This window comes from Ambystoma mexicanum, chromosome 4p (assembly GCF_040938575.1).
Source record: "Ambystoma mexicanum isolate Mex_15411 chromosome 4p, UKY_AmexF1_1, whole genome shotgun sequence".
Classification (NCBI taxonomy): Eukaryota; Metazoa; Chordata; class Amphibia; order Caudata; family Ambystomatidae; genus Ambystoma; species Ambystoma mexicanum.
The window spans coordinates 187,171,919-187,184,881 of NC_090927.1; the positions used below are offsets into that span (position 1 = coordinate 187,171,919).

The following is a 12,963-nucleotide window of genomic DNA, read 5'->3' on the forward strand; positions in this document are numbered from 1 at the left end:
GCTCTAGAAGTCACACTTGAAGGTACAGGATGTTTCTGCACTCCAATCATAACTTGTGGAAGGAACCCTCTTCTACCTACCCAAGGATCCCACAAGGAACCAGTGTTAACCCTTTGTTTCCATGCTTATCATCTAGTGTGAATAGTTTCATGCCACAGTAACTCAGAGCAAAGGAAAGCTTGCCCTAATATCCACATCAAAATAAAGTCCAGCTATATGAAGTTAAGGTATTGACCCTATATTCTTCACAATGTAATTCTGTGTAGAATATGTACTATTGATTTCTGCTTACATTTCTCCCAATACCGGATATCGGCACTCCCACCTTTCCTCTTTCTGTATGTGGCCCCTAATAGTTTATGATATGATATGATATGGCATTTGTAACGCGCCTATACACAGGTGTTTCAAGGCGCGACGAGGCAGGGAGGGGAGGAAACAAGGGGAAACAGACAACGATCCTACTAGGCCAGGTGTCATTCAGATCGCGCAAGTGCAAGGGTGGGGGAGGGGGAAAAGTGCAAGGGGAAGGGGAGGGGGGGGAAGTGCAGTAAAGGTAAGTGGCATAAAGTAATAAATAAATAGGGCCAGCTGGTGGCAAGTGCAAGGTAAGTGCAGAACAAGTGCTGGAAAAGGGGGGGGCTGTAGGGATACAGAGAGAGTCCCGCAGTGCAGAGGGGTTCCAGGGCATTAGTGCAAGTGGAGAGTGGCTGGGCCCAGGACCGAGGCCGTTAAGAGTGGTCCAGTTGCAGAATCAGTGCAGTATCAGTGAGGAATAATTGGCTGTTCAGCAGGGGAGAGGGAGAGAGAAAGCAGAGGCAAAGAGGAAGGTTTTGAGGTGCTTCCGGAACCGGAGATGGTTCTCCTCAAGTTTCAGGGAGGCAGGAAGGCTGTTCCAGAGGGAGGCCCCTGCCGCGGAGAGAGATCTACCCCCAGCTCGTTGCTTCGAGAAGCGGCTGACCCTGAGGGAGTTGGAGGCGGATGAGCGAAGGGCTCGGGAAGGAAGATATTTGGGAAGAGAGAGTTGAAGGTAAATAGGACCAAGGCCCCAGAAGGCCTTGTGGACAATACAGAGGGTTTTGAACTTTATCCTCGCAGCTACTGGGAGCCAGTGTAGAGATTTCAGTCCTGGAGAGATACGGTCCCTGGGCTTGAGGCCAAGGACAAGTCTCGCAGTTCTGTTCTGTATGAGTTGCAGAGGGCGGAGAGTGGAGGCAGGCAGATTAAGGTAGAGGCTGTTACAGTAATCCAGCTTCGAGAGAACCAGGGCTCGGGAGACAGTGAGCTTCTGGGGGAAGGAGAGGAAGGGAAGAATACCTCTGAGGAAGTGCAGCTGGTAGTGTGACTTCTTAGCGACGTCAGAAATATGAGGAGAGAAGGAGAGTGTGGAGTCGAAGATGACCCCAAGGTTTTTTGCATTGCAGGTAGGAGCAGGGAGGGGGCCAAGGGAGGCAGGCCAGAGAGCTGCAGGGAAGGAGGGAGTGGGTGTACCGATGAGTAGGATCTCAGTCTTACTGGCATTAAGGCAGAGGTCATTTGCGGCACACCATTCCTGGATAGCAGACAGACAGTCAGAGATGAGGGAAGGAGAGGGGGAGGCTGAGGGTAGCCTGAAAATGAGCTGGGTATCGTCCGCATAGCACTGGAAATTAGGGCAGAGAGCGGCGATGCGGTGGGCAAGGAGTGCCATATACTGGTTGAACAGCCAGGGAGAGAGATTTGATCCCTGGGGGACACCACAGGTGGAGAAAAAGATGTCGGAGAGGAAGGACCCCAGTTGGACCTGGGAGGGTCGATTTGAAAGGAAAGAGGTCAGCCACGCCAGAGCCTGACCAGTGATACCCAGGTTTTCACAGAGACGGTTGAGCAGGATGGCATGGTTGACAGTGTCAAAGGCAGAGGAGAGATCGAGCAGAATGAGAACACACGGAGTGTTGGAATCGAGGTTCAAGAGCAGGTCTTCACGGATGTTCAGGAGAGCAGTTTCCGTGCTTCTGGCAGCTCTGAAACCAGATTGATGGTCATGAAGACTACCAACAGATTCAGCATGGAGGTTTAGCTGGAGATGGCCAGTTTCTCCAGGAGCTTGCCCAGGAAGGGAGTGATGCATATAGGGCGATAGTTAGCCGGGCAGGAGGGGTCGGAAGAGGGTTTCTTGAGAAGAGGGTGCACAAGGGAGTGCTTGAGGGGGGAAGGGAAGACTCCAGAGGCGAAGGAGTGGTTGCAAAAGTCAGCCAGGGCAGGAGCCAGGGAGTCGATGTGGTCCTTGATAGTTTTGGAGGAACAAGGGTGAACCTGTTTAGACGAGACTTTCATAGATCAGACTTGTCTGGAAACCTCGTCAACAGAGAAAAGTGGAAAGGCAGAGAAAGAGGGAGGAGGGGTGACTGCAGAAGGGCCAGAGGAAGAGCCGGGAAGGGAGGGAGGGAGGTGAAAGGAGGAGAGCGAGGACAGGATGTCCTGAGTTTTAGAGATGAAGTGAGAGGCCAATGCAGTGCAGAGGGCCTGGGAGGGGCCAGGAGAGGTAGAGACTGCAACAGGGTTGGCCAGCTCCTTGCAGATTTTAAAGAGTTCGGCGGAGTTGTTAGATGCCGCAGAGATGCGAGCTTGGATAAGGGCTCTCTTCTTGGTGAGAACGGAGAGCCGATACTGCCTTTGGAGCAGGCGGCAGGCCAGTTTGTCAGAGGATGAACATGAAGCACGCCATTTCCTCTCTGCAACCCGGCACTTGCGTTTTAGGGTGGCGAGATCGGAGTCATACCAGGAGTTACATTTGGCTTTGGGCTTCAGACGGATTCTCATGACGGGGGCAAGGATATCAAGAGTAGCAGATATAGCAGAGTGGAGCATGGAGAGGGCTGTGTCAGGGTGGGAGTCAGCCGAAGGGGCGGGGGGGGCCAGAAGGTAGCAGCAAAAGCCTCAACTGACACACGCTTCATGGGTCGGATGACCGAGAAGGTGGGTGGCAGTGAAGAGGGTGGCTTTGCCTGTGGGGTAGGGAGGGTGAGGTGGGAGGATAGGAGAAAGTGATCACTCCAGGAGAGAGGAGTGGAGAGAGGGACGGAGAGGGGAAGGTCAGAAGAGATCAGAGCATCAAGAGTGTGCCCAGCAGAGTGAGTAGGCCCAGACGGGAGAATAGAGAGTGAGAGAGAGTCGCAGAGGTCACGAAAGAGAGCAGTGGAGGGACTGGAGGCATCAAGGTGGATGTTGAAGTCGCCAAGAAAGAGGAGTTGAGTGGTTGAGGACAGGAGTGAGGAGGAGAGGTCAGCCCACTCAGAGAGGAAGGAGGAAATTTGACCAGGTGGCCGATAGATAGTAGCCACGGTAAGGGAATGGCTAGGAGAGAGAGAGAGTCGGCAGACAAGACATTCAAAAGAGGAGTAGGTCTGCGTAGGAATGACAGTGGCAGGAATCCATTCAGGGAAGATAAGGGCAACACCACCCCCTGCACGGTTAGGCCTGGGCATGGAGAGGATCTTGTAACCGTCAGGTAGGAGTGTGTCAAAGCTGGTGGCAGAGCTGGCTGTGAACCATGTCTCAGTGAGACAGAGGACGTCGAGGTCCAGTTCCTCAAGAAGGTGACAGATATCAGAGGAGTGTTTGATGGCAGAGCGAGAATTTAGAGTGGCAATGTGGAGAAGGTTGCCCTCCTTGAAGAGCTTCCGGGGAGGGGTACAGATCAGAGGTACGCCCTGCGGAGGTGTTGAAGAAGGAGGTGAAAAAGGAGCACGAGAGGGGGCAGGGAGGGAGGGTAGAGGCAAGGTAGCCAAGGATAGAGGAGGGGGGACAGCAGGAGAGGAGAGGAAGTTGATGAGGTGTGGGAAGCGTCTATCAAAGAGGAGAAGGTTGGCCTGAGGGCCTTGGACCAAGATGGTCCCATTAGCGTAGACATTAATGATGGCCTTAGAGGAGCGGAAGGGGGCCAAGAGGACATCCCAACGGGTGCCACCATTAATGGGAGAGGAGGAGAAAGGAGAGAGCACAGAGACCATATGAAGGGTCCATAGGTCAGGCGAAGGCACGAAAAAGAGGATGTCAGTGAGAGTTTCCTTAGAGCAGGCACTAGTGTAGGTGTCAGCGATAGGGAGGCCTGGGTTGGAGACCAGGATGTCCTTTTTAAACTTTTTCCTACCAGATTTAGTGAGGAGAGCAGGATAGTCAATGAAGAAGGGCGAGACAGATGAAACAAGAGCACGCAGACAGGAAGTGAGCGGCAAGCACAAGTTACCACAATTAGAGCAAACAAACAGTAGAGCGTAGTAGGTACCGGGCCACCTAAGTTTGAGAATCCTGCGAGGGGAGAAAAACACCCTAGTTTACCACAGTTCAGAGCAAAAACAGTAGAGCGTATTAGGTACCGGGCCACCTAAGTTTGAGAATCCTGCGAGGGGAGAAAAACACCCTAGTTTACCACAGTTCAGAGCAAAAACAGTAGAGCGTATTAGGTACCGGGCCACCTAAGTTTGAGAATCCTGGGAGGGGAGAAAAACACCTCTTAAATACAGTTGCCTATTTGGTTATTTAAATTCGGGGACTAGTCAGTCTGATGAACCAGTAGAGACAATACGATGGCCACAAAAATCAAAGTCTTATTGGCTCTTTTTGGTGGCCCGCGTAACAGAATTCAGGCATTAAAAGATGCCGAGACGTCTCGCACTGTGTTTTAGAGACCCTGTGCCTTTTTGCAGTAACAGGCTCCCAGAGACTCTGTGGCATTTTGATTGTGATTCCTTCCATTAATTTGTCCTCACAGTCGTTGCTCGTCGCCCCCTTGGCGCTCTGCCACGAAGGGATCGAAGTGCGAGTGACGCCTGCATGCTGGGTCCTGCTAACTGTAAGAAAAAGCGTGAGGGCTGTCACAGTAATGTAGTGATGCCATAAAGGGGGCCAGACAAGAAGAAAAAGGAAAAATAGAAGAAGGGTCCTGGTAATGGAGGCGGGTGACTTAATGAATAAGTACTGCGGCGAGGAGGAGTATGACTAAGAGTAATGTAGATTACCGGCAGGTAATCCCTACATTCCATATGCATTATGTAGCCCGTTGCCCAAATAGGGCCCAGCTAGACAGGGCTACATGTTTGTCCCCTAAAGGAATCTAGAAATAGACACAGAGGCCAGGCTGTGTAAATAATATACTTTATTGGATGTAGTGTTTGTGTATAGCATGTGTTGTGCTTTGATTCTTGGACTTAACATGGGGCTGGATGAAATGTTGGAGAAGAATTAAAAAACAGAACTCTCCAGCCCAAGTAGGGGAGAAAAGAATTCTGGGAATAATCTATGGAATTCGTCCTTTATCCCGAAGGAGGAGCTCCCCCAACCCCGTGAGGGAAGGGAGGTTAGCCAGTTCCGCAACACCTTCTCTTAGGGTCGAGGCTAGTGGCCGGCAGAGACTCCTCCTTTGGGGAGAAGGACTCCCGTTTCTGTGAGGAACTCCCTAGAAGACATCCCAACAATACCTTGTTGGACAGACCCTCAGAAAATGTGTATGAAGAAACAAGTATATGTTATTGTCAACAGGAAACTGTAAATGTTTCTTTAAATGAAAAATCCCATTTACCTGGGATGAGGAGGAGATGGAGAGGAGAAGCAAATCTGCCGGAGACAGAGAGAAACTCGGGCATACGCTGGGGAAGTCCCACGGCCACCACAAATGATAGGGGAGGAGATTGGCAAAGAGAGAAAACCTGCGAGTTACAAAATGGCTCGCAAGCTGATGCTGAGGCGAAGCTGGACGTGCAGCGTCCTGTATCTGAGGACGAATGAGAAGCAGCATTAGACGCACTGCGTCTTGAAGATGAGAGAACAAAAACAGCGATGTTGGCCGAGAAAGAGAGAAAGATGGAAAGTGGTGGTGTGACCACAAAAGGCTTGTGTTGAACCGGGTGACCCAGAAACCACGCTGAAACCACTCTCTGACTGAAGACGTGGAACTTAATGGTATCGGAATTGGAATTACCCAATCTGACCGTTTACATTTGGTCGTTGGGTAATTTTGACCTAATTATAGGTCTTACTTTTGACCGTTTTACTTTTTGACCTTATTACTTGAAAATGAGGAGCGGGGGTTGCACAGGTGTCCCCGGCTCCTCATGTGCATGTATCTGCAGCCTCAGGGGTTGCAGGGCAGTCCCCCACATCCTTAACTACAGAGGCGGTGGACAAAAAATGTTCGGGCCCCCGTTTTCAATGAACGGTCGAAACGGGGGCCCGAGCAGTTTTACTGCGGGCAGTCTGCCTGCGAACAAAACATTCTTCAGGAGCAGATCCTATACATCCTTGGAATTACAGTATGACCATACTAGACAACGGCACGAAGGAACGAGAGAAACCAGGCTGGTGGAAGAAAGACCCAACCCCGAGCGAGTAGGTGCCCCGGTGACTTTATCCCTAAGAGCAACAGGTAACGGGGAATACAGGAGACACGGGAGGGGCAGAGAGAATCTTTATGGGACCAATCATACTCATTTCAGTCAAGATAAAGAGATTATAATATTGAATCCCAGAGTAGTGAATGGGAATCGCTATGGGACCGATAATACACATCCAGTCAAGATTAAGAGGTTATAATATTGAAATCCAGAGGAATAAAGGAGAATCGTTATTGGAGTGTTCAAACTTGCAACAGTCAAGGCAAAGAAAGTGTAATCCAAGAAAAGAATGAAGTAATAAGAGAAAATCCTAAGGATAAAACTGGATCAGAATATATGTCCAAAGGCAGATATCTGAAAAGGGATCCAAGATTGTGAACAAAACTCAAGAGAAAAGAAACAAAAGCCCAATAAATTAGTGAGAAAACTGTATGCACTGATGAAAACAGTCACCTGAGACTATCTTAAAATCAGCTATTGAACTGAAGTTGTGAAGAAGAGAAAGCTCAGTGGAAGAGAGTAATTCCCCTTTTTGGAGTTATCTTAGTGGTAGGGTCAACTAGAGTTAGTTTGGACATGGATAGATTCTGTTTCCGACATTCACTGACGACTGACGAGCACATTAGGTAGTTTTTGTAAGTAGGGACACCATATAACACAGGGAAACATAGGCATGATCTTTTTCTTTAATACATGTATCAGTGAAAAAGCTTATCAGAGCCCACGTACCTCTTCTGACCAACCACAATTCTTACAAAAAGGTTGAGAGAAAACTATTGGGACAGAGAATGTGAGTGGCAGCGGAGCAAAAGAGAGCTTTCTGGGGGCTGTGGCTCAGGATGGTGACGGAAGCCCTGGGCTACTTGTGTAGCCTATGTGAAGAGAAGTCCTAGGCCACTCCCTCTCGTGGCCCATGAGAAGGCCAAACCCGGGTCACTCCGTCATCACAGCCTTGGTGAAGCTGTAGGCTCTGGCATGCCAGCCGAAGCCCACCGGAATATGTGGGCCGCCCTCTGTGTCACTCCGAAGGAACATAGAGGGAGCGGGGCCGCAATTCAAGAAAAGGTGCCGGGACACGGCGGTCGATGATGGTGCTGTCCCCATAGTAACAGGCCTGCCGCCTGAGGAAAACAAGGCACGGTGGCTGCAGCGGTAATTCTGGGCAGCCTCCTAGTGCACAGGGCCCCCAAGAAGGTTTAAAGGGATGTGTGTCTATGGTGGTGATCGTGGGCGGCCACCATGGCCATGGGACTGCCCAAGAAGATAACAGATAGCAACATGCTGCGGGGTCACAGGAGTGATCTGGGTGGTGCCCTGTTATGGGATAACCCAGAAGATAAGAACAGGGCTGCGGGTGCAGCAGTGATCATGGCGGATCCCACCCAGGCATAGGAGCAGCTTATGACCTGATTTCATGGCACAGGCAATGCATGCTGGACGGCGCCACTCTAGAAGGGGAGACTGGTGAGGACACAGCCCCTAATTCCATCAGCAGGCCCACTTTCCAGCACCAGGACAGCACCACTAAAGGTACTAGAAATGGGTGGCTGAGTGCTGTAGTCACGCCTGTGTAAAGTAATGTTTTCTATGTTATTGTTGTTATTGTTTGTGTATATTTAGGTATATATTAAGGTGCATGTGTATATTTATATTTAAAATTATGTATAGGGTATGTTGGTGTTGCAGTATGGGGTAATGAGGGAAATGTATGTAGAGTTAAGGAGATAAGGCGGATTGAAAGGATAGAGGATTGTTTGTACCCTGGTGTGAGGTTGAGTGCAGAGGCAGCCTAGCCAAGGCTGCCCAGGGGGTGGGAGCGTCCTCTGAGGCCATCCTTTGGCCACCCTCTACTGTGGATAGTACAAGATGCAGGTCAGGGGTCTGTTCCGCCAGTTCCACACTATGGGTCCCTGTGACCCCTCCAAGGATGGGGTGGGTTTACCTGGGAAGATCATTTTAGAAGCAGCTCATGGCAAAGGAATGTAGGAGGGGTTATTGTGGTTAGAATTGTAGTAATGTTTAATGAGAAAGGTTTGCGGTTTTATAAATTAAAGAGGGGTCCCAGTTGTGATCCCTAAAAAATCCACATTTTGTCTGTGTCTCATGAAGGGTTAAGAAGGAGTAAGGTAAGAACTCCGAGTGTAGCCCATCTCCAATTTACTATCGATTATATTTGTGTGTGACGTGCACCTCCATATCCAGCTGGCCTAGGGGGCTGTAGGGTTAAGGGGTTGATTTCATGTGGACCGTGCCTGGCCTGCGGGGATGGAGTTTTACACCCTTAAGCCTGGCTGGGCTGGAAAGCAGGGCTACAGCTACATGGTGCAGTGTAAGGCATGGGACACAGGAAATGGTTGGCTTTCCACAGCTACAAAACCATTATATTAAAAAAAGACAGTCACAAGGGGGTCATGCAGTGAATGAAAATATCCTTCAGGAGGATCAGAGACTGTAAAAGCGATTATGGCCCCGCTCCTCCTGATGGAGTTTCCATCAAGTAAAATATGAGGCCATCAGTGTTACTCATTTCTTATTTCTCTCATTGCAGGTATTTCCGAAAAAGTTGGTGGCCTTTTCCACTTGGATCGATCGGACAAGATGGGCGCGTAACACATGGGCCATGTCAGCCATCTTTATTGTTATCATGGCAGACATTGTTGACATGGTAAGAGGACTTTTTCCACCTGTTTCGGATGAATGGTAACTTCATGGATGGTCGTTGACCCTACAAAAGTGAAGATGCGTAAATGCTTGTTTGGATGCTTTTATATGTACTTATGTATGAAATGGATGAGTTGATGTCGGGATTGCTGTGTTTTGTTTTTGATTTGCCAGTAATAATTGAACATGCCATGTATTTTTGCTTTTTTTGTTGCGTGACTCGGGCGTATGAAAATGCTCTGTGATGCAGTGCTGGGGCTGAACCTGTGGATTTGCCCAAGCCTTACTATCACCATCAGAAAGTGCTTTGTTAGTGATGGGTGGTTCAACGCTTCGTTACTTGGGGATCAACCTAACGAGGAACGTCGACGAAATGTACGAGGCCAACTTCCCGCAGCTCCTCTCAGTGTTTCACGCAGACCTGCAAAATGGCGTCCCCTCACAATTTCTTGGATGGGGCGACTGAACGCCATCAAAATGGTCTGCCTCCCCCGCTTTCTATACCCCTTCCAAGTCCCCCCCCCGAAAGTCCCGGACAAATTATTTAAGGAAGTGAAAAGTGCAATGCTGCGCTTCCTCTGGGAAGGAAAAAGACCGAGAATAGCATACAAAGTCTTAATACTTCCAAAGGATAAGGGTGGGGTAGGCCTCCCTGACCTGAAACGGTATTATCGGGCGGTCCAGTTCCGGGTGCTGATTCCCCACTTAAGGGATGGAAAAGATCTGCACTGGATCCAGCTGGATAATGATAATCTGGCCACGTTGTCGGAATGATTGTGGGTTCCCCAGGCCAAACTCTTGAGAAGACTCCGAGATCACCCCATACTTGGAACTATCTGGGATATATGGAAGGAGGGGTCGGACATGATGGGCGTCACAACATGGCTATCTCCCTTAAGCCACATATGGACCCCGGGGGTTCGTGAATAGATACCTGACCACCCCAGATATCACTCATGGTTCGATGCGGGCCTAGAGAGGGTTGGGCAGCTCTGGAAGGGAGGGGTATTCCTGACAATCTCAGAACTTGAAGATGCCCTCCAACTGAACCCAATCTCGGTTTTTCTTTACTTGCGTCTTAAGGGAGTGATGACTAGTGAGAAATGGCGATCGAAAATCCAAAGAGACCTGACACTATTCGAGAAGCTTCTTGACTCAGTTACTGAGACCAAAGGCCTGATTACACACATGTACCGAGCCTTGTTAGACACTGGCCCGAGCCCGATCATAAAACGCAAACACAGGTGGGAACAACACTTTGGTAGGGCATTTAACCAGCACACATGGGCTCGGATATGCAAAACACCTTCGCAGGTATCAATTGCCACTCAATACAAACTACATGCCATTAAACTATTGCACAGATGGCAATACGATCCTTATAGGCTATCTAAAATGTACCAGACCACTAGCCCTCTATGCTCGAGAGAATGTGGAACTAGAGCCACATACTGGCACATGTGGTGGGAATGTCCCCGGGTACAGGTGTACTGGAGCGAAGTCTTGGGGTGGATAAACAGGTTGATATCTGAAGGGAATTAACACCTCTCCTTGTTATTGTTCGCCCTGGAAGAGGGTGAGGATGGTGTATCAAGAATTGGTGGACTCGCAACCCCCCTGCTGCTTGCGGCTCGAGACTGCCTGGTAATAAGGTGGAAAGCACAGCACCTCCCCTCAAAGAAAGAGTTGGTAGGAGTAACCACAAACTTGTGGATAATGGAAAGAGTCACGGCCACTCTCCATGGAAGATCGGCCCAACACGAAATGTTGAATGATTTTGCAAATGCTTTTGTTACGGTCCCTGAGAGGCACTCTGCATGAATAAGATAACTGTTGTTGAGGGAACCCGTACCATTTGGTGGTGTATTTGAAATGTGATGCTCCCAGCAATTTCCGCATTGCCATGCCAACCGATTCAAGACTTTCTGTAAAATTAGACATGTCGATTAGGAAGATTAGACGGCCCTGCAAGAAGTAGAGAAGTAGGATAGAAGTTGTGTTCTGAATGTATTGTTGACCTGCCAGGGTGGGAGGGGGAGGGGTAAGTTGAATTGTTCGTAGAGGCACAGCATCCCAAGTGCACATTATGGACCTTAGAATAGACTACGGTTTTAACTGGATACTATTGCCAATTGTGTAACGTTACCTTTTGCTTTCTAAAACTAATAAAAACCAAATTTGAAAAAAAAGCGCTTTGTTCTGCAAATATGAAATGCTAATGAACATATTTCTGAGGGCCCTTATTTGTCAAAAATGTGTATTTACATGAAGAAAACAGCCACTTTTTGTTTTGCTGAAGGTTGCGATATTCGCCCTTTGTGCTGGGTATGCTAGATTAGGTAGGCAAGTTCCTTTAAGGGTTCTAGAATTCGTTTCAGTACATTAATACATTGGTTCCAGCCCATCACTCCCACACCTCGGGTGCAGTATTGTGTTGCTCCCTTGTTTTATTTGTGTGCTTTTAGACTTCTTTTTTCACTCTTTTTCAGCATCTTAGTCTTTACCATGTTATCTTTTTTTTCACATGTTTTGTCTGTCATTTTATTTCATCTTTTCATTTCTGTCCCCTTCTTTTCCTCGTGTAATGTTTTTTTGGTTATTGTTAGGTGGGACCCTCCTGTGTGCAGTGCCCCTTTAAAGGGATGTGTTTCCCCTATGTGTATTGCCCAGGCCCAAGTTAATAAAGGGCGCCCCTGCAGGCACGTGACACAGATCGGCTGTAGACTCCATAACAGGTTGGTTTGAGTAAGTGTCTCATTAATGATGCAGGCCGCAGGCCTACACGTGGCGGCCCAGGCCTGCAGGCCCTGGTGCCATGGGACCCTCGTGGCAGGATGGTGGCAGAGGTCTGCATGGTCAGGAGCTTGGCAGGCTGTGCCCCCACCCCGATGGCGCTGATGTCCCATAGTGCCAAGGTGCCTGCCGGATGTCCAGGGCAGGCCCCAAACCCCCACAGGCACTGGGCCTATGGTGTGCTGATGATGGAAACAGCACCGGCGACCACCAACAGTTATCACCAACCATATCCTGACCTACTTTCGTTTTACTTTAATTTTTTTTATGCATTTCGTTTTCTCTTGTTGCCCGACCGTCTCTTCTAGATTTATGGTGACATAATGTGCTCTTTTCGCTCGCCCGCTTCTCCTCCCGGTTTCCTTTATTCTTTACTCTTTGTCCCCAAACGGAGCCTCCTACAGTACAGGCACACGGGCTCTGAAACGAGAAGCATCGTTCACTGGTTCACCCCTAATCAGGGAGTGATGACAGCTGCTGGCTCAAATCTGGAGCTGCGCATGCGCGAGCGGGATGATACGGAATGCGGCTGTAACGTGATACCATATCCGCCGGGTGGAGTGATGTCCTCATTGAATCTCCCAAGTCGCGCATTTATACCTTTCTTACACGATCCCTTCATTTCAATGCTTCCACATGCTCACGTGAAGGAACTTACCGAATGCATGTATTTTCTCAGTAGGTATTTATTTGTTGTGTTATTACGTATCACCAGCACACGGAATACTTAAGAGTGCGGCGCATGAAGGGTTATCATTTTAGGAGACTGTTGCAAAGGGTATTTTCCACCCGAGCCCAAGCACTGTTAGTAAACAAGAAAAGCGCACAGGGATCCTGCGCTTAGCTGAACAGTGACTGTGAAATCACGATTTCAGATGTACCCTGTTGCCATGGCGCCCAGGGTTCTACAGTTCCTGGCATGGGTCTCTGTAGGCACCGCTTCCTGCCTCGCTTCTTGCGTGATGCCGGCAGATGGTATGTGCTGCTGGTGTGGTCTCCCCTGTGCATATGCTGCACAAATGCACTGCTGGAAATGGGAAACATGTACTGGGGGGTCCCTCTCATCCTTATTTATTTATTGGTGAGTTATATAGCGCCTATACACTTAAGCGTTTCAAAGCGCTCCAACGCAGGGAGG

General features: G+C 49.2%; 1 protein-coding gene across 1 annotated transcript in view; it reads left to right on the forward strand.

The window, feature by feature from the left end:
• Positions 1-12,963, forward strand: part of ADCY3 (adenylate cyclase 3) — an 851,194-nt gene that overhangs the window by 668,782 nt on the left and 169,449 nt on the right. Inside the window, exon 12 of the mRNA XM_069605674.1 lies at positions 8,920-9,036. Coding sequence (XP_069461775.1) covers positions 8,920-9,036 — 117 coding nt within the window. The remainder of the gene's footprint in view (positions 1-8,919; positions 9,037-12,963) is intronic.